General features: G+C 45.0%; 1 protein-coding gene across 1 annotated transcript in view; it reads left to right on the forward strand.

The window, feature by feature from the left end:
* The window catches only part of CFAP58 (cilia and flagella associated protein 58), a 211,706-nt gene that overhangs the window by 64,971 nt on the left and 126,658 nt on the right, over positions 1-20,077 (forward strand). The window contains exons 3-5 of the mRNA XM_082267890.1: positions 6,224-6,372; positions 14,268-14,424; positions 15,267-15,461. Coding sequence (XP_082124016.1) covers positions 6,224-6,372; positions 14,268-14,424; positions 15,267-15,461 — 501 coding nt within the window. The remainder of the gene's footprint in view (positions 1-6,223; positions 6,373-14,267; positions 14,425-15,266; positions 15,462-20,077) is intronic.

Consider the following 20,077-nt stretch of genomic DNA (forward strand, 5'->3'; position numbering starts at 1 on the left):
ATTTTGCGCTATAAATAAAAAAAAAAAAAAAAAAGTGACAATTCTGAAAAAAAAAAAAAAAAAAAATTTTTTTTCACATTCTGCTATATAACGTCCTCCCCCCAGAAAATGTAAAAAACAATTTTTTTTTAACATTTTAGGCCAATTTGTTTTCTGCTACATATTTTTGGTAAAAAAAAAAAATCACTATAAGCGTATTTTGATTTGCGCAAAAGTTATCGAGTCTTCTAACTACGGGAAAGATTTATGTCATTTTTATTGGTTTTTTTTTTTTTTTTTTACTAGTAATGGCGGCGATCTGCGATTTTATGTGGGACTGCGACATTGCAGCGGACAGATCTGACCCCTGGGCTGAAATTTTTGACACTTTTGGAGGTACCAGTGACATTACTACATTAATCAGTGCTAAAAATATGCACTGTTACTGTAATAATGACACTGGCATGGAAGGAGTTAACCTAGGGTCGATCAAAGGGTTAAGTGTGAGCCCAGGGGAGTGTTTACTAACTGTATGGGGGATGGGCTTGTGAAATGACCAAAGAGACATGTGTTCCTATATAGAAGGATTGCAGGCGCTCTGTGATCATTTCAGAGAGAACAACGGTCGGCTGTGTTTACAACAGCTTACCGTCCTTCTCTCTTGGTGGGGAGCGACCGCGGGTGCCCGACGGCACTGTAATAATGACACTGGCAGGGAAGGGGTTAACACTGTAGGTGATCAAGGGATTAAATGTGAGCCTAGGGGAGTGATTCCTACTGTATGGGGATGGGCTTGTGAAATGATCATAGAGACTTGTGATCCTATATAGAAGAATCACAGGCACTCTGTGATCATCCCAGGGAGAAGAACGGTCAGCTGTGTTTACAACAGCCGACCGTCCTTCTCTCTCAGCGGGGAGCGATCGCGGGTGTCAGGCGGCAATCAGAGCCGCTTGCCCCGTGCATCGGAGTCCCCGCAGCCTAATGGGGGTGGGAGCGCGCCCCCTTGCTGCAGGCGCACGACCGACGTAGGTCTACTTTGTTTTGCGCAGGAGGGCCGCACTGCCCCAGTATATCGGCGGTGGGCGGTCGGGAAGCGGTTAACACTGCCAAACAGTAAAGATGCAGCCGGTCTGAGATCTTTTTTGAAGCAGAGCTCCAGTTAGAGACTCCCCCAATCTCACATTATCTCACTCCCCATGATACATCTTTACAAATTCTCACAATTGGTTCACAGTGATCACAAGGCACAGAACAATTCTGAGTGGCGGTTCCCATTGGTGCAATGCGGGAACCCTGCGAATCCACTGCAGGTTCCCTCATCGCACACGACTCGCAGGCAGTTCACACTGCCATATGCAAATCGCTGGGAGTGTCAATACGAAGTTAACCACACCCCCAGATTCGTTTGCATATAGCAGGATATGAATCGGATTGCATAGGTGTGAAAACCCATGCGATCCGATTCTGGTGCGCACCAAAAGAAGGGTCCTGTGCGACTTTGGTCCGAATGCAATTCAAATTCAGCCATACAATCTGTATGGCTAAATTCGCATCGCACAGACACCGCATGTGATTTGCATAACAGTGCGGTGCGAGTTACATGCGATGTTTTACCGGCATTTATTGTCTTTTTTGATTTTGCCTGTGATCTGCATGGTCCAATCACAGCTTGTTCACAGTCATTGTGAGTGCACCTAGCGCATGCATATGCCTTAAAGTGGTTGTACACCCTTATATATACCCAGTGAGGTGACTGACCTCAGGTGATACACAGAGATGACACAAATCCTCCTACATGAGTTGTACCTATTTATCTGCAGTTTTCTCTTCTCTACATCTATTCAAAGTGCAGAATATATAAAGTTTGTCTGAACTGTCAGAAAAAGGGGGCGGGGAGATTAAGTTACACTCTGCAGAGCTCAGTGAGGAAAACTGAGAGCTGATTGGAGGGAAGGGACAAACCACACCTTCATACAGGAACAGAGTTGAGGCTGTCAATCACTGGCTGTGTGTTAGAGATCCCTCCCCTGTCACCTTTTTTCTCTTGGTGTCAGGAAAACCTGTCAGAAGTGACTCATGCTGATAGGAGAGGAAGGAGGCAGCAGAAAGAAATTACACTTAGTGCCGGTTCACATTTCTGCATTGCGGGAACCCTGTGAATATACAGCGCGTTCCCGCATCGCATCCGCACCCCTGGCAGTTCACACTGCCATATGCGATACGCTGGGGGTGTCAATTAAAAGTTAACGACACCCCCAGATCAAATCGCGTATCGCAGTGCGATCTGAAAGTTTGCACAGAATCGGATTGCACTAGTGTGAACCACCATGCGATCCGATTCTACTGCGGACCAAAAAAAGGGTCCTGTGCGAGTTGGGTGCGATTGCGGTGCCAATTCAGCCATTCAAACTGTATGGCTGAATTTGCACCGCACAGACATTGCATGTAATTTTAGGAGCAGTGCGCTCCGAATTACATGCGATCTCTGTGATCACAGAAATGTGAATCGGCACTTAGTGCTTCTTTTGGGCGACATGCATCCTGCGATTCTGTTTGTGTAATCTTACCGTGATTCATCGGGCAACAATTGCAGCAAAATCGCACCGCATTTGGAGTGCCAATGCAAGTCACGGGAATCGCACGGGTGTCCCGCGACTTGCAATTATTATTATTATTTCAGGTACTTATATAGCGCTGTCAATTTATGCAGCGCTTTACATATACATTGTACATTCGCATCAGTCCCTACCCTCAAGGAGCTTACAATCTAAGGTCCCTAACTCACATACATACACAGTAGGGCCAATTTAATGGTTTAGAATCGGGGGCAGAATCGTGGCAATTCTGCCCGCGATCCAAAACGCCTGTATGTCAATAAGGCCTAAGTCACATGGCCGTCTAGGCCAGGTCTCTCTCCATCCTTCAGCAGTGATGGTGGGCAGTCCATTCTCCTGCATAGACCAGCAACTTTTCTATGTAAACCCAGGCTGCGTAATGACGAGCCCGGTGTTGTAAAATTTTGTCGGACCCTTGAAAAAATCGGAACTCGTCACTTCCGGTTATGGGAGTCTCAAGTGCGCATGCGCACAAGACATTATCTTGGTTTGGTAAAATTATAAAACACAGAGCGGACAGTTGAATGAGAGCAGGCGGGGCAGAGGTGGGACGGAAGACACCGCCGCGTCATCTGCAGAGCTGAATAGAGGAGGCGGGACGGAGGTGCGGCCGTGTAATAAATGCAGGACTTTAGCGACTCCTTGTTTTATTATCTTTACTAATTATCGTATTATTTATCCTTAGGATTTCATTACATTTAGTATTTCTTATTTTGTATTATAGAAATACTAAATGTAATGAAATCCGAAGGATAAATAATACCATAATTAATAAAGATAATAAAACATAAGGAGTCGCTTAAGCCCTGCATATATTACACGGCCGCACCTCCGTCCCGCCTCCTCCGCCAGCTCTGCATATGTGCCTCCCTCCCTAATGTCTCGATGACGCGGCGGTGTCCTCCGTCGCACCTCAGCCCCGCCTTCTCTCAATCAGCTGTCCGCTCTCTGTTATAATTTTGCCAAACCTCGAAAAATGTCTTCTGCGCATGCGCACGGACGACTCCTATCAGCTGTTTTGTGATGCTCTGTCACCGGAAGTGACGAGGTCCGATTTTTTTCACGGGTCCGACAAAATTTTAGAACACCGGAAAGGCTGTGCCATTGACATGCTGGTCTTGCAGGAAGTGGGTTGAATAAAGCTGGGTTGTCATTCAACCTGGAAAAGGACCAAGACTGGAAGACTGGAAGATGGTGATGGTTTAACAAATAAAAAACTGAAAAATTGGGGGTGCAAAATTATTCAGCCCCTTTACTTTCAGTGCAGCAAACTCTCTCCAGAAGTTCAGTGAGGATCTCTGAATGATCCAATGTTGACCTAAATGACTAATGATGATAAATAGAATCCACCTGTGTGTAATCAAGTCTCCGTATAAATGCACCTGCACTGTGATAGTCTCAGAGGTCCGTTTAAAGCGCAGAGAGCATCAATAAAAATGAACTGGCTTTAAGGTGATTCCAAAGGCACAATTTATTTTATTCTTTTTAAATAATAAACATGTCCTACTTACCGGCTCTGTGTAATAAATCTGCTCATAATAGCCCCCGGTCCTTCTCTTCTTCCGGTGCTTCCGGCGCCACCCCCCCTGCTGAAGGCTTCCTTAGCAAGCTGCTTGCTATGGGGGCACTCGTGCATGCTTGCTCCAAAGCCGGCTCTGTGTGTCCAATGACACACAGAGTTTGATTTACTAAAAGCAAGCAAATAGACTGTGCACTCTGCAAGTGCAATTGCTCCGCATCGCAAACGCACATCTGGCAGTTCACACTGCCATATGCGATACGCAGGGGGTGTCAATTAAATGTTACGCCCCCAGTTTAATCGCATATCGCAGTGCGATCTGACAGTACGCACAGAATCGGATCGCACAAGTGTGAACCGCTATGCGATCCGATCCTGATGTGGCTGAAAAAAAGGGCCCTGTGCGTCTTTTGTGCGGGTGCAGTGCGAATTTAGCCATACAAAGTATATGGCTGAATTCGCACCGCACAGCCAATCGCATGTAATGAAGGAGCAGTGCGCTCCGATATTACATGCGATCGCCGCACACGCTATAGTGTGAACCGGCACTTAGTAAATCAACCCCCTAGAGCAGTGATGGCAAACCTTGGCACCCCAGATGTTTTGGAGCTACATTTCCCATGGTGCTTATGCACTCTGCAGTGTAGTTGAGCATCATGGGAAATGTAGTTCCAAAACATCTGGGGTGCCAAGGTTTGCCATCCCTGCCTTAGAGTGTGGCTTGACCCCGCCCCTCTCTCTCCTCACTGGCTGTGATTCACAGAAGCAGGAGCTAATGGCTCCTGCTTCTGCCTCTCTGTCCATTGAGGAGAGACAGAGAGTGGACAGACCTGCTGCTCTTGTGCACAGCGCTGGATCAGGGTCAAGCTCAGGTAAGTATAAGGTGTGGGGGGGGGGGGGAGCTGCATGCAGAAGGTTTTTTACTATAAAGCATAGTATGAATTAAGGTAAAAAACATTCTGCCTTTAGAACCACTTTAAATATACCGGATAACATCTAGCATCATCTAGTGCAGGGGTCTTCAAATTATGGCCCTCCAGTTGTTCAGGAACTACAATTCCCATCATGCCTAGACATGTCTGTGAATGTCAGAGTTTTACAATGCCTCATGGGATGTGAATTTCCGCAACAGCTGGTGGGCCGTGGTTTGAGGATCCTTGATCTAGCGCTTTCCATTTTCTTGATTTCCTTTCTTTCTTTCTTTCTTTCTTTCTTTCTTTCTTTCTTTCTTTCTTTCTTTCTTTCTTTCTTTCTTTCTTTCTTTCTTTCTTTCTTTCTTTCTTTCTTTCTTTCTTTCTTTCTTTCTTTCTTTCTTTCTTTCTTTCTTTCTTTCTTTCTTTCTTTCTTTCTTTCTTTCTTTCTTTCTTTCTTTCTTTCTTTCTTTCTTTCTTTCTTTCTTTCTTTCTTTCTTTCTTTCTTTCTTTCTTTCTTTCTTTCTTTCTTTCTTTCTTTCTTTCTTTCTTTCTCAGGATCACGTGCATTTGATACCTAGGGCAATCTGCATGCAAATGCAACCTGCCAAGGAACGCCCAGTCCTCCAGACTGACATCACCCCATCAAGGCATTTTGATATATGCATACCTCCTCCCAAGTGCCAGTCCATTGCTAGCATTAGGATATAGCCCCCATTTACACTGAATGTGGCTTTGAAATTGCATTAATTTTGTGCTATTTCAAAGCCTTCGGTCAGTGCGATTTCATGTGTGGCTTGTCAACATCTGTGCAGTTTCATGCACAGATGTCAGTGCAAGTCAAAGTTACGTGAAATCGCCAAAAATAGTGCAGGAACCTTTTTCAAATAGGTGGAAGTCGGAGGCGCACAACGTTTCCATAGGCACAAACAGGGTGCGACTTGACATGCAATTTTGAACGGTCAAATCGCATGACAAGTCACAATGGTGATAACTGGGCTTAAAACGAAAAAAAACATGTCATTAGCATGTTGATGAGTGGGTAATGGCGGAACCAGCGAAGGCAAAATATGAGCAGATGAAGCTTCAGCACTTTTAGTACAGGACAGGTTCACTTCATCTGTTTGGCTGGAAATGTGAACCTTGTGAATGATTTGACCACAGTTTTATCTTTCTTTTTATATTTTTGGCCACAGGAAATAGAAAAGGCCTGGAAGATGGTGGACACGGCCTATGAGAAGGACCAAAAAGCTAAAGAAACCATCAACTCCCTGAAAGGCGAGATTAACAATTTGTCCAAACTGGTGGAGCAAGGATCTGGGTTGTCCATGGGGCAGGAGCACAGGTAAAAGGCCCAAATGTATAAACCAATATTCGTGGTGACTTGGTTTATATTTTAGCTTTTAATGGAACCTATAGCCTTTTTAATATGTTTTTAGCTTTACGTGTAAAAGGAGAGCATGTAGTGAACCTGTGAAGATATGACTATGGGAGCTGCTATTGTCCCTTGGTAAATAAAATACATTATATGTACACACAATCATGCAACTATCATATAAGTCTAATAAAAAAGGTCATATGTACCGTATATACTCGAATATAAGCTGACCCCAATATAAGCCGAGGCACCTAATTTTACCACAAAAAACTGAGAAAACGTATTGACTCGAGTATAAGCCTAGGGTGGGAAATGCAGCAGCTACTGGACCCAACTGGACCACCACGAGACCCAAAACGGGGGCTACAGGCATGGTACAGGAGTTGCAGGGTTGTGGGCATGGACCAGGAGATGGTACAGGCATGGCACAGGAGATGGTTCAGACATGGCACAGGAGATGGTTCAGGCATGGCACAGGAGATGGTACAGGCATGGCACAGGAGATGGTTCAGACATGGCACAGGAGATGGTACAGGCATGGCACAGGAGATGGTTCAGACATGGCACAGGAGATGGTACAGGCATGGCACAGATGGTACAGGCATGGTACAGGAGATACAGTGCAGTGCACCTGTACAGGTGAGTCTCCTGTACCATGCCCGCAGCCCTGCATCTCCTGAGGAGATGCAGGGGCTTGTGGAGGAGTCTCACTTACCTTTCAAAGAGGCGCCTTACATTTAAAAATGGCGCCAACACGTCACTGCACATGCGCTGTCTGCCTGGGAATAGCCGAATGTGTACGGGCTTTCCCGAGCAGCGGCGTATGCGAACTGACCGGGGAAAAGGTAAGTGAGACCGTGACTCGAGTATAAGCCGAGGGGGGCTTTTTCAGCAAAAAAAAAAAATGCTGAAAAAGTCGGCTTCTACTCGAGTACATACGGTACCTGCTCTTTGTAATATTGCACAGAAAGCACTGTCTTCTGTTCTTCTAGCAGTCCCCTGCTGGTGCTATCACCTTCTTTCTGCTCCAGGTGCCTCCTTAGCAAGCTGGGCATCCATGCATGCACACTCCCGAGCCAGGCTGTGCCTATGTGTGTCCATAGATATCGACTCCTGTTCAACCACAGTGGCCATATATGGATCGAAATTCGGCTGGGTTCTGCTGAACCAGCCGAATTTCAATCCACGTATGGCCAGCTTTATTCCATGATTCTCCCATCCGCTTCAAATTAGATCAGGGGCAAGTATTCCAAGGGCGTAAATTGTTGATTTCACTCCTCACTACCTATCACAGTTTAGGAGGCCATGAAATACCAAGATAGCACAAAACCCCCCCAAATTACTCCTTTTCGGAAAGTAGACACTCCAAGCTGTTTGCTGAGAGGCATGGTGAGTCCATGGAATATATTATATTTTGCCACAAGTTTCGAGAATATGACAAAAAAGAGTTTTTTTTGTTTTGTTTTTTACAAAAAGTTGTTCGTTAAATGCTAGTTTGCTCACCCATGGGTATATGGTTATTTGCTGAGAGGCATGGTAAGTATTTTACAGATCTCGCTTTTTGTCACAAAGCTTTGAAAATTAAAAAAAAAAAATATTTCCCTTTTCCTTTCTTCATTTTCCAAAACAAATGACAGCTGCAAAATACTCACCATGCCTCTTAGCAAATACCTTGGGGTGCCCTACTTTCCGAAAAGGGGTCATTTGGTGGAGGGGTTTGTGCTATCTTGGCATTTCATGGCCTCCGAAACTGTGATAGGTAGTGAGGATTTCGCCCTTAGAAAGCATGAAGGCAGGGATTGGTTTTCAGGGGCCTGTACACGCGGCTAGACTGCCAAAAAGGCTCAAACATGGGGTATCCCCATACTCAGGAGAAGCAACAGAATGTATTTTGGGGTGTCATTTCACATATAGCACATATAGCCATGGCATGTGGGAGCAAAATAGCATTTAAGTGACAACTTTGTGTAATAAAAAAAAAATAAAACATTTTTTTTGACATTTTCCCGAAATTCCATGGACTCAACATGCCCCAGATAATGTCTTGGAGTATCTACTTTCCAAAATGGGGTCATTTGGGGGGGGGGGGGGGTTGTGCAACCTTAACATTTTAAGGCCTCCGAAACTGTGATAGGCAGTGAGGAAGTAAAATGAACAATTTATGCCCTTAGCCTGAAGGCGGTGATTGGATTTCAGGGTCCTGTACAGGGCCGGCCCTACCATGGGTCCTGCCGGGTCCATGGGACCCAGGCGGCAATTTGAGAGGGGTGGCAGAGACGGCTCTTTAATTAGGCTGTTGCTTTAAACCTCGTGGCCTCCTGATTAAAGAGCCGTCTCTGGGGGTGGACAGCAAAGCTCCCTGCTCTACTGCACTGGCTGCTCCTAGTCTCAAATTCCCCATACGTGTGCTCAGCTGGCTCCTCTCCACTGCTTCATTTAGCGCCGTTCAGCACAGTCTCCTCTCCAGCCAGAGTCCCGCCCCCCGAGTCAGCTGCATCCATTCTGGCTCCCGCGCAAATTAAGTTTAAGCACTCAGGTGCTGCTGTACAGGAGCCCTATGAAAGGCAGAGGACACAGCAGGCTGGTCTGCAAGGCCAGCCCGCCTCCTCCCCCCTGTCATACACAGATCGCCCTTAGAGTCTGAGATATGCTGAACGCCCATTCGCGCTGCTGCTGGAGGGAGCCCAGGTGACCAAGGATGAGTACCCTGCAGCTTGGTCATGGTGAGTGAGATCACCCCATATCCCATACTCCACTCCATCTCCCCTGAGGACAGGGACCGCTTCTCCCCTGAGGACAGGGACCGCTTCTCCCCTGAGGACAGGGACCGCTTCTCCCCTGAGGACAGGGACCCCATCTCCTCTGGGGACAGGAACCCCTTCTTCCCTGGGGACAGGGACCCCATCTTCCTTGGAGACAGGGACCCCTTCTCACCTCAAGGCTTCTCCATGGCTATCCCTCACCTGCGGGGAGTCCCGGGGGACCTGCTGCCCGACGGGGATGATGAGACCATTGAGGTCCCTTCTCTTTTGTGAGGCCAACTTCAAGGAGCTTCATGTGAGTACAACACTGATAGAGACAGAGCACTGACACCAGCACTGAGGAAGGCAGAGCACTGACGCCAGCACTGAGGGAGGCAGAGCACTGACACCAGCACTGAGGGAGGCAGAGCACTGACACCAGCACTGAGGGAGGCAGAGCACTGACACCAGCACTGAGGGAGACAGAACACTGACACCAGCACTGAGGGAGACAGAGCACTGACACCAGCACTGAGGGAGACAGAGCACTGACACCAGCACTGAGGGAGACAGAGCACTTGACACAGAGCACTGACACAAACACTGAGGGAGACAGAGCACTGACACCAGCATTGATAGAGACAGAGCACTGACACAAACAATGAGGGAGACGGAGCACTGACACCAGCACTGATAGAGACAGAGCACTGACACAAACACTGAGGGAGACAGAGCACTGACACCAGCACTGATAGAGACAGAGCACTGACGCAAACACTGAGGGAGACAGAGCACGGACAGCAACTGGGATACCCAATTCCATGCAAATAAAATAATAATAAGAAAAAAAACTTTGGATGATGAAAGTTAGTAAAGTTTTCTCGCATTTACTAAGCTCTGGAGAAAAATGCTCTAGCAGAGTGCACAGTCTGTTGCCTTTAATAAATCTACCCCATTGAATTTAATATAACTTTAAATACCTTTTAATGATTTTTTTTTTAAACTTAATTGATGTAGGAGGCCCACGGGGGCTCATATCTACAAACTGTACCTAATGTTTATTTGTGAATCTAACCATAGCTCTTTGAAATTTGTATTACACGTCTTCCTTTTATGCAGCTTTTTATCATTTATTGGCCTTGGTTGGAGTACGTGCCCAGTAATTAGTTGATGTAATTCTGTAGCTGTCAGTATTAAATATTAGAGATTTCTTGTAATATTGGAGCTAAGAAAATCTCATAGGCCCTAATTGAGTTTCATAGGTTTTATTTATTTGGTGAAACGTAGAAAAGATAAAAAGCTCTTTCAGTCTAGTTCCCCACGCTGGAGACTAATAAGAAAGAAGTAAACAAATAAATACGAAAAGAAGACTAATCGAGAGCAGGAAAGATGAAGAAGAAGATTTAGGAGTGACCATGTTATGGGTCATGTAGAGTAGGTAAGTCCTGGATTATTAAATTCAGAGAGCCAATAGTTGAAGTATTTTATCTAAATTATCGTTTCGGTCTTCCCTCATCACAGCAGTCTTCTCATATAACACAGTTGTTTTAAACAGAACCAGAAATGCTTATGCAAAATTCGTAATATTCAGGCTACGTTCACATGTGGGCGCAGCGGATCACGGGCAGAATCACCGCGATTCTGCCCGCGATCCGGAAATCATTGCAAATCGCGGGACGCCTGTGTGATGCCCGTGATTTGCAATGGCACCCCAAACGCTGTGTGATGTTGCCGCGATTTCCGCCTGCCGAATCGCGGTAATATTGCGCAAACAGAATCACGGGACACATGACGCCCAAAAAAGGTACAAGAGCTTCTTTTGTGCATCATGCGTCCCGCGATTCTGTTTGCGCAATATTACCGCGATTCGGCAGGCGGAAATCGCGGCAACATCGCACAGTGTTTGGGGTGCCATTGCAAATCACGGGCATCACACAGGCGTTCCGCGATTTGCAATGATTTCCGGATTGCGGGCAGAATCGCGGTGATTCTGCCCGTGATCCGCTGCGCCCACATGTGAACGTAGCCTTACTGTAATCTGTACCAGAAGATTTTCAATTTGCAATGTAAAATGTATAAATCTTTCATATCATCAGATTATAAAAAAATAAAGGACCTGCCTGTTTAAAAATAAATAAAAGCAGATCTCGCTGCAATATCCACCTCCTCGCCAGGGGTTATGGACCCAGGTCCATGTCATCCAAGGTTCTATTTGAATTCCCTGGTGTTTTTTTTTTTTTTTTTTTTTTTTTTTTTTTTGTGGAAGTGATTTGTATGTTTTCAACTACTTGCCACCCAAACCAATTCTGGCATTTCTCTCATACATGCAAAAATCATAATTTTTTTGCTAGAAAATTCTTCAGAACTGCCCAGCATTATGTATATTTTTTAGTAGAGACCCTTTGGAATAAAATGGTGGTCATTGCAATTTTTTTATGTCACACGGTATTTTCTCAGCAATTTTTCAAATGCAATTTTTTGGGAAAAAATATACTTTAATTAATTTTATTGCAAGAAAACACAGTAGATAACCACATTTTTTTGTTAAAATATAAAAGATGATGTTACACCAAGTAAATAGATACCAAACATGTCACACTTTAAAATTGCGCACACTCGTGGAATGACGAGAAAACTACGGTACTTAAAAATCTCCATAGGTGGCGCTTTAAAAATGTTTACAGATTACCAGTTTAGAGTTAGAGAGGAGAATAGAATTATTGCTCTTGCTCTATCGATCGCAGTGATAGCTTATATGTGTGGTTTGCATGCCGTTTACATATGCGGGAGCTACCTACATATGCGTTTGCTTCTGCGTGTGAGCACGAGGGGATTGAGGACCTTTAAGAAAAAATGTTTTTATTGTTTATTTATTTATTTATTTTTTATTATTCTTACACTTTCCCTTGAATTTTTTATTTTTTGATCACTTTTATTCATCCCTTGTAATAGGAACAGGGCATGACAGGTCCTCTTTACGGAGAGATCTGGGGTTTATAAGTCCCCACAGCTCTCCTCTATGCTGAAAAGCATTGATTTCTCTTCATAAATAACGGGACACAGAGCCATGAATCATAAAATATGGGTTATATAGCCACCTACAGATGAAGGACACTGGCAACCAATCAGAAAGGATGTCCCCCTATATAACCCCTCCCACACAGGAAGTACCTCAGTTTTTTCGCCAGTGTCTAAAGGCGATGGTCACTGTGGAGAGTCTTTCCACATTTCTCTTCAAAGAAAAAAGAAGATATGCTACATACTAGGGATTGACTGATTATCGGCAAAGCCGATATATATCGGGGACCGATATGCACTTTCCCCGATATATCAGAATCGGCCCCTGAGGTTATCAATATTGCCGATATTTTGGGAAAGTGCTTGTACCGGAGTGATGCCTGCAGCTAGAGGCATCATCTCGGTACCGGCGTCCATAGCTGACGGTCAGCTGTCTTGTAAGGGCAACTGATGCGGCTGAGAAACCGCTCGGCTGTCATTACAAGAAGCGGGAGGGGACTAGGGGACTTCCCCCCCCCCTCCCGCCACCTTCCGCGGCTTACCCGGGTCTCCCATCCCACCGGGAGACCCGGGCAAACAAGCCTGCATGGCCGCCGAAGAGAAGACCCGATCAAAGCCGCATTCAGCTCTGATCGGGTCTCCATGTAAAAACCTGGAAGTGATGTCATGACATCACTTCCGGGTACTCTGCGCCAGATTAAAAAAAATTACAGCATTCAAAACAGCAAAAGTTGGCGTTTTGAATGCTTTTAAGTGCAGAGGAGGAGTTTGGGGTCCCGCCACAAGAGTACCTGTCAAAAAAAAAAAAAATTAATATACCGATATGCGATGACCAAAATATCGGTATCGGCAATAAAAAAACAATATCGGTCGATCACTACTACATACCCCGATCAAAGACCACTGAATCTAAGGGGTTAGCAATCAGATCCATCTAAAACAGTCAATGGACTAAAAAGATGGTACCTGAGCCTCGGGAAGCAGCTACGAGGTCTTGCCTGTAATGCTGTCCTTTTTAGGCACTGGACCCTGGGATCTGGACCCTTGGAATACCAAACACCAAAGGCGCTCCATGCAGGATGCTGTACAGGTCCAAAGCTGTGGCCCCTCTTATATAGGGGACCCAGTCCTTGAAGGTCTCCAAGACAAAGCTCGCCATGATGGGTGAAGGTTGGATTCCTGTTTCAAAACAGAATCCTGCGGCAGGACTGGTGAATCCATTTTAAAATATTTACACATACAAGCAAACCTTGAAGGTAAAACTTGCTGGCATAATTGCAAAATGTAAATATTTTATGCACTGTTCCCTTTTAAAAGATAACAGAGACGAGTGCCATGCGAGTCTCTGCATGAGGCAGTTGTTGCAAAGTTTGTTTAAAACATTTCTTTGCCTATTGTTGTCACACTGTTTTCTTGCCCTGGGCTGATCACCTGAAAGGTATCAGCTGTAACAAACAAGCCTAAACTGCTCTCACCCCATGTGGTTGCTGTTTTCGCCTAGGTGCATAAGCTCCCGCATGTTCGTCTCCTGCTTTGATAGCGTGTCAGTGGCGAAGGCCCATTTGTGCGTGCGCGTGAGAATCTTTGCCTTCTAAAACAGGCATACGCCGCATGGAGGGCGGGTTGGAACGCAATGGCGTGCATGTGGACGCCACGTACCACGCCACGCATGCACTATACAGCATAAATAGTCGTGATTTAGAAGGAACTGTTTCCAACGAGCTAGCCTCTGTCAGAGGCTGAAGGGGACACAGAGCAGCAGCAGAGTATCAATTGGATACAGTATAGAGGGATCACCAGTAACATTCAAAAGGGCCGAACAAAGTTAAATATCCTCTGTATTTAAATGTTTGCCTGGAATTCAGCTTGAAATAATTCTAACTGTAGACTTGCGTATGAAAATTTGGAACTTATGTAAATTCAAGCAACTGAAATGAATGTTTGTTGGCTATTAATCACCTAATAGTAAAACAGAGGTCTAAAAACTTTCTCACCATCTATAAGCAGGATGTGAAAACTCTCAGGCTTTATTATGAACCCTCCATGGGAACACAGATTTTATGCATACATTGTACATTATATATTCTTTATATCTCTCTATAGTTTAAATGAATTACTGAGTGTCAAGGAGGAGCTGACAAAAGAGAGAGACCAACTGCTATCTGAAGTAGTAAAGCTGCGCGAGAATCTAATGCAAGCAGCCAATCAGCAGCAGGAGGCAGAGAAATTTAAAGAGGAGGTGGAGCAGAACATGTCTCAGGTGAGACCACACATCTGTATAGTTGTGTTTTTCACTTACAGGAGATGTCACCGGCATAGGCAGGGGCTGACTGGCAACTTTCGGCCCAGGGGGCAAGTACAAACCAGAGGCCCATGGAGCAGCAACTCGGCCCCCCTCCCACTTTCCCTCTTCTTGGCCTCCTCCTGAGCCCCATTTCAGGCTGAAGCTTGGCTCTAGGTACTCTCTACTCACTGGCTGAATATGGGTTCCCGACCAGGCTACCGGGGGGGGGGGAGGGGGCTGGGACAGCTTGGTCGGGGGGTCTCCAGGGGAGGAGGGTCTCCAGTGGGGCATGGAAATGGCCTCTGCTCAGGCACAGTTTGCACCATCCATGCTGGAGGGGGAGGCCTGCTCTCTGTCCTTGTCTTCATCCCCCACTCAATAACTCAGTAGGTCAGCGATGGAGACTTTTTACTTCTCTTTACAAGGAATCCTTTAAGCATGTCTGTGGCAGAAACAGTGCAGCCTTTTTACGGGGCACCAGAGCGGCCTGGGGGGCAATTGCCCCCCTGCCCCCAGCCCAGTCCTCCCCTGGGCATAGGTAAGTCAAGACATAGACAAGTCGAAAACCGACCATTCTGTTTATCAAAAAAGGAAAATGGCACATACAGTTGTGCAGTCTTTAGTGTCGTTTTTTCTATTGCAGCACAAAAATCGCGTGTCGCAGCTGGCACACTAAAGATACGAAAAATGAACGACCAGAAATTTTCGTTCAATTTTCAACCCATCTATGGCCTGCCTTAGCCATGAGCACTGCATAATCAGGCTTTTGAATTCCATGGTTGAGTAATGATAACTCTTTCTTTGGTTCTATATTCCAGTATCAGCAGGAAATACAGGTGCGTCAGAATGAGGCATCTCGAGAAGCTCGTAAGAAAGAGAAGCTGGAGAAGGACCTGAAAAATGTGCAGACCGATTTGGACAATAAGCAGTCCGAGATTAAATCTTTACAACAAACGTTACAGAAGAACAAGGACGAACTTCAGAAACTGGAACAGCAACTCAAAGAAACGAAGGTGAGTGTTCATCCATCCATAGCTGAATATTAATATTGATTTATAGATTGCTAACATAAATGGAAGTATTGTACAAAGCAAATCTGCCTAGAGACATATAGACCTCTGATTATTATTATTATTATACAGGATTTATATAGCGCCAACAGTTTGCGCAGCGCTTAACAAAATGAGGGCAGACATTACAGTTACACTACAATTTGGAACAAAAGGAATCGGAGGGCCCTGCTCGTTAGAGCTTACAATCTAAAAGGGAGGGTCAATTGATACAAAAGGCAATAGCTGTGGGGGATGCGCTGATGGAGCAAGAGAAACAGCGTTATTAGTTAGTAGCCGGATAGGCTTCTTTAAAGAGAAGGGTTTTCAGGGATCGTCTAAAGATGGATAGATTAGGGGACAGTCGGACAGATTGGGGTAGAGAGTTCCAAAGAATGGGAGAAGCTCTGGAGAAATCCTGGAGGCGAGCATGGGAAGAGGTGACAAGGGAGCTAGAGAGCAGGAGGTCTTGGGAGGACCGAAGAGAGCGGCTAGGCTGATATTTTGAGATCAGGTTAGTGATGTAGCTGGGGGCAGTTGTGGATGGCTTTGTAAACTGTTGTTAGCACTTTGAATTTTATTCGTTGGGTGAGTGGAAGCCAATGAAGGGATTGGCAGAGAGGGTTGGAGGACACTGAACGGTTGGTAAGGTGGATAAGTCTTGCAGCTGCATTCATTATGGATTGAAGGGGGGATAATCTATGTAAGGGTAATCCAATGAGGAGGGAGTTGCAATAGTCGAGGCGCCCTGTGATATAATACACTTTAATAACTTCCGCTCCTGTACTTGTATATTCCTTATGGACCAAAGTCATTTTTACATTCCGCTATGGGCCTGTTTATTCGGCAATAACTTTGTCATTACATAAGATAAGTAACTCATAACGTGCAGCGCTACTGAGAAATAAACTTCTAATACTGTGTTAATATAGTCCATATAGCCACTCTGCTACACACACATCCAAAAGTCTTTCTGTGAATGTAGTCCACCGCTGTGCTTCTTTTCCAGTAAGGCCTAATGCACACTGGACATAAAAAAACCGCCAGTAGCATTGTAGTGAGTTTTTCAGGGTTTTTTAGCTTTTTTTGCATTGGCGTTTTTGAGTGTCTTTTAACGTTTTTTTGGTGTTTTTAGCTAAGAATCACCTCTCTGCTATTTTAGTTATTCCCACTTTCCCACAATGCAATGCTTGACAAAATTGCATCGCATGGGTGTCCACACCCATGCAATAAGATTTAGGTGCGGGGAAAAAAGGGTACTACAACATTTTGGTGCAAATGTGGACCCTTTTTTCCCTGCATCAAAATCGCATCTCATGGGTGTAAACACCCATGCAATGCAATTCTGTCAAGCTCACTGCATATTGCAATCTGTTTCGGGGTGTCGTTTATGTAACATTTACCCCCCGTTCCCATCGAGCAGATATGACATGCGATTTGACATGTCAACTCGTATGGCAAATCAGAGCCTGTTGCCGGCAACGTCACTGTCCGAATTGGTGCAACCCTGACTTTGCGGCGCCGCACGATTCTCAAAAGTAGTTTCTGCACTACTTTTGGCAACTTCAGGGCGATTTCAATAGACATCTGTGCATGAACCCATACAGATGTCTGTCAAATGGCTTTCCGAGGTTACACTGACATGCGAGTTTGAAATTGTGTGCGTTCAGCTGAATGATTTCAAACCCGCCCTCAGTGTGAACTGGTGCCGTTGCCGGCAGTAGGCTCAAAATTGACATGTGATTCGACATGACAAATTGCATGCCAAATCAGCACAATGTCAATGGGGGCTTCATGTTCCATGAACGATACCCCAAAACAGATTGCAAACTGCAGTGCGTTTGCCAGAATCGTATCACATGTGTGTTCACAGCCATGCAATGCAATTAGGTGTGGAGAAAAAAAGGGTCCTACAACATTTTGGGGCAAAATATATGGCTCAGATTGCATCGCACGGACATCACACGTGATGTGCACAGGAATGCGGTGAGTTTTTGGTGCAAATCACATGCGGTGTTCAGCATGCACTAGTGTGACCCCAGGATATGTTCCATCAACGACACCTGGAAACAGATCACAGGCTTAAAAAAAGCAATGGAATAAAAAATGTCAGTTAGCAGCATTTTTTGGCATTTATCAGCGTTTATCTGCGTTTATTGAAAAACACCACTCAAAACCCACTAGTTTTCAGGTTTTTTTACAGCCAGAAACTGCCCCGTGCTAAAAACTGCTGATAACAGCCTGTGTGTGCATGGACACAGGATAACATGCTGGGGAGTTTATTGGCTGCCGAAAAAAAAAATCTGATGCCAAAAACAGCCGCTGTAAAAACGTCCCGTGTGCATGAGGCCTAAAAGTGATAAACCACCCCTGGATGAAAAACCTGCTCACCTCACCACTGTTAATCAGAAACCTTTAATTAAAATTCCCGCAGATCCCCTGGAATGGACTCCTTCCTTCCCTTCTGGGATAGCGCAATCTTTTCTCAACTATTTTTTTTTTTTTTTTTATACGAACCGCATGAAATTGAAATGCAACTGCATAGTGCACTCCGTATCAAGCATTTATAAAAAAAGCCCCCATTTCTTAAAAACACTTACAGTAAATATAGTACAAAATCGCTCATATGAAAATCCAACCGCTAGCTCACTCTCCGCTCTACTCGCGGTGGCTGCTTGACGTCAATGGGCTGGGCTCCACCTCCTATACGCGTGTCGCCCTGTGATTAGGCTTCTTCAGTAGAGTTCTTCAAACCAATACTCCACTCTCCTGCGCTGGAAGGTGGGCCTCACTCAAGGAGACTCTCAGAGCTCAAATGCTAGTCAACCAGGATAGCACTCGCCTCGCTGCCCTCTCAAGACTTGGGATGTTCGGATATACTAGGAACAAAAAAAACAGAGGGCGCACCAGCCTAGCTCATTAACTCAAATAAAAATGGCTTTATTAAAAGTGCAAATTCATACTCACAAATGAAGATTATACAAGGGCATATCAACAATATTGTTGCAGCAGCTGGATCATTGCATCACACATATGAAGTCCTTGCAGCGACTGTCTAACGCGTTTCGGGGACCTGCCTTTTCCTCAGAGGCTCTGAGGAAGAGGCAGGTCCTCGAAACGTGTTAACCAGTCGCTGCAAGGACTTCATATCTGTGATGCGACAATCCAGATGCTGCAACAATATTGTTGATATGCCTTTGAAAAATCTTTGTTTGTGAGTTTTAATTTGCACTTACTTTTAATAAAGCTATTTTTATTGGAGGTAATGCGCTAGGCTGGTGCGCCCTCTGTTTTTTCTTGTTCTTCAGTAGGGTGGCGCCACCCTACTGAAGAAGCCCAATCACAGGGCGACACGCGTATATGAGGAGGAGCCTACTGCACGGATTGCACTTATTTTATTGATTACATAAGATAACAAAGTAATATATACAGTGCCTTGCGAAAGTATTTGGCCCCCTTGAACTTTGCGACCTTTTGCCACATTTCAGGCTTCAAACATAAAGATATAAAACTGTAATTTTTTGTGAAGAATCAACAAGTGGGACACAATCATCAAGTGGAACGAAATTTATTGGATATTTCAAACTTTTTTAACAAATAAAAAACTGAAAACTTGGGCGTGCAAAATTATTCAGCCCCCTTAAGTTAATACTTTGTAGCGCCACCTTTTGCTGCGATTACAGCTGTAAGTCGCTTGGGGTATGTCTCTATCAGTTTTGCACATCGAGAGACTGAAATGTTTGCCCATTCCTCCTTGCAAAACAGCTCGAGCTCAGTGAGGTTGGATGGAGAGCGTTTGTGAACAGCAGTTTTCAGTTCTTTCCACAGATTCTCGATTGGATTCAGGTCTGGACTTTGACTTAGCCAATTCTAACACCTGGATATGTTTATTGGTGAACCACTCCATTGTAGATTTTGCTTTATGTTTTGGATCATTGTCTTGTTGGAAGACAAATCTCTTTCCCAGTCTCAGGTCTTTTGCAGACTCCATCAGGTTTTCTTCCAGGATGGTCCTGTATTTGGCTCCATCCATCTTCCCATCAATTTTAACCATCTTCCCTGTCCCCGCTGAAGAAAAGCAGGCCCAAACCATGATGCTGCCACCACCATGTTTGACAGTGGGGATGGTGTGTTCAGGGTGATGAGCTGTGTTGCTTTTACGCCAAACATAACATTTTGCATTGTTGCCAAAAAGTTTGATTTTGATTTAATCTGACCAGAGCACCTTCTTCCACATGTTTGGTGTCTCCCAGGTGGCTTGTGGCAAACTTTAAACAACACTTTTTATGGATATCTTTAAGAAATGGGTTTCTTCTTGCCACTCTTCCATAAAGGCCAGATTTGTGCAGTATACGACTGATTGTTGTCCTATGGACAGAGTCTCCCACCTCAGCCGTAGATCTCTGCAGTTCATCCAGAGTGATCATGGGCCTCTTGGCTGCATCTCTGATCAGTCTTCTCCTTGTATGAGCTGAAAGTTTAGAGGGACGGCCAGGTCTTCGTAGATTTGCAGTGGTCTGATACTCCTTCCATTTCAATATCATTGCTTGCACAGTGCTCCTTGGGATGTTTAAAGCTTG

This window comes from Pelophylax lessonae (genome assembly GCF_965119305.1).
Source record: "Pelophylax lessonae genome assembly, chromosome: 9".
Classification (NCBI taxonomy): domain Eukaryota; kingdom Metazoa; phylum Chordata; class Amphibia; order Anura; family Ranidae; genus Pelophylax; species Pelophylax lessonae.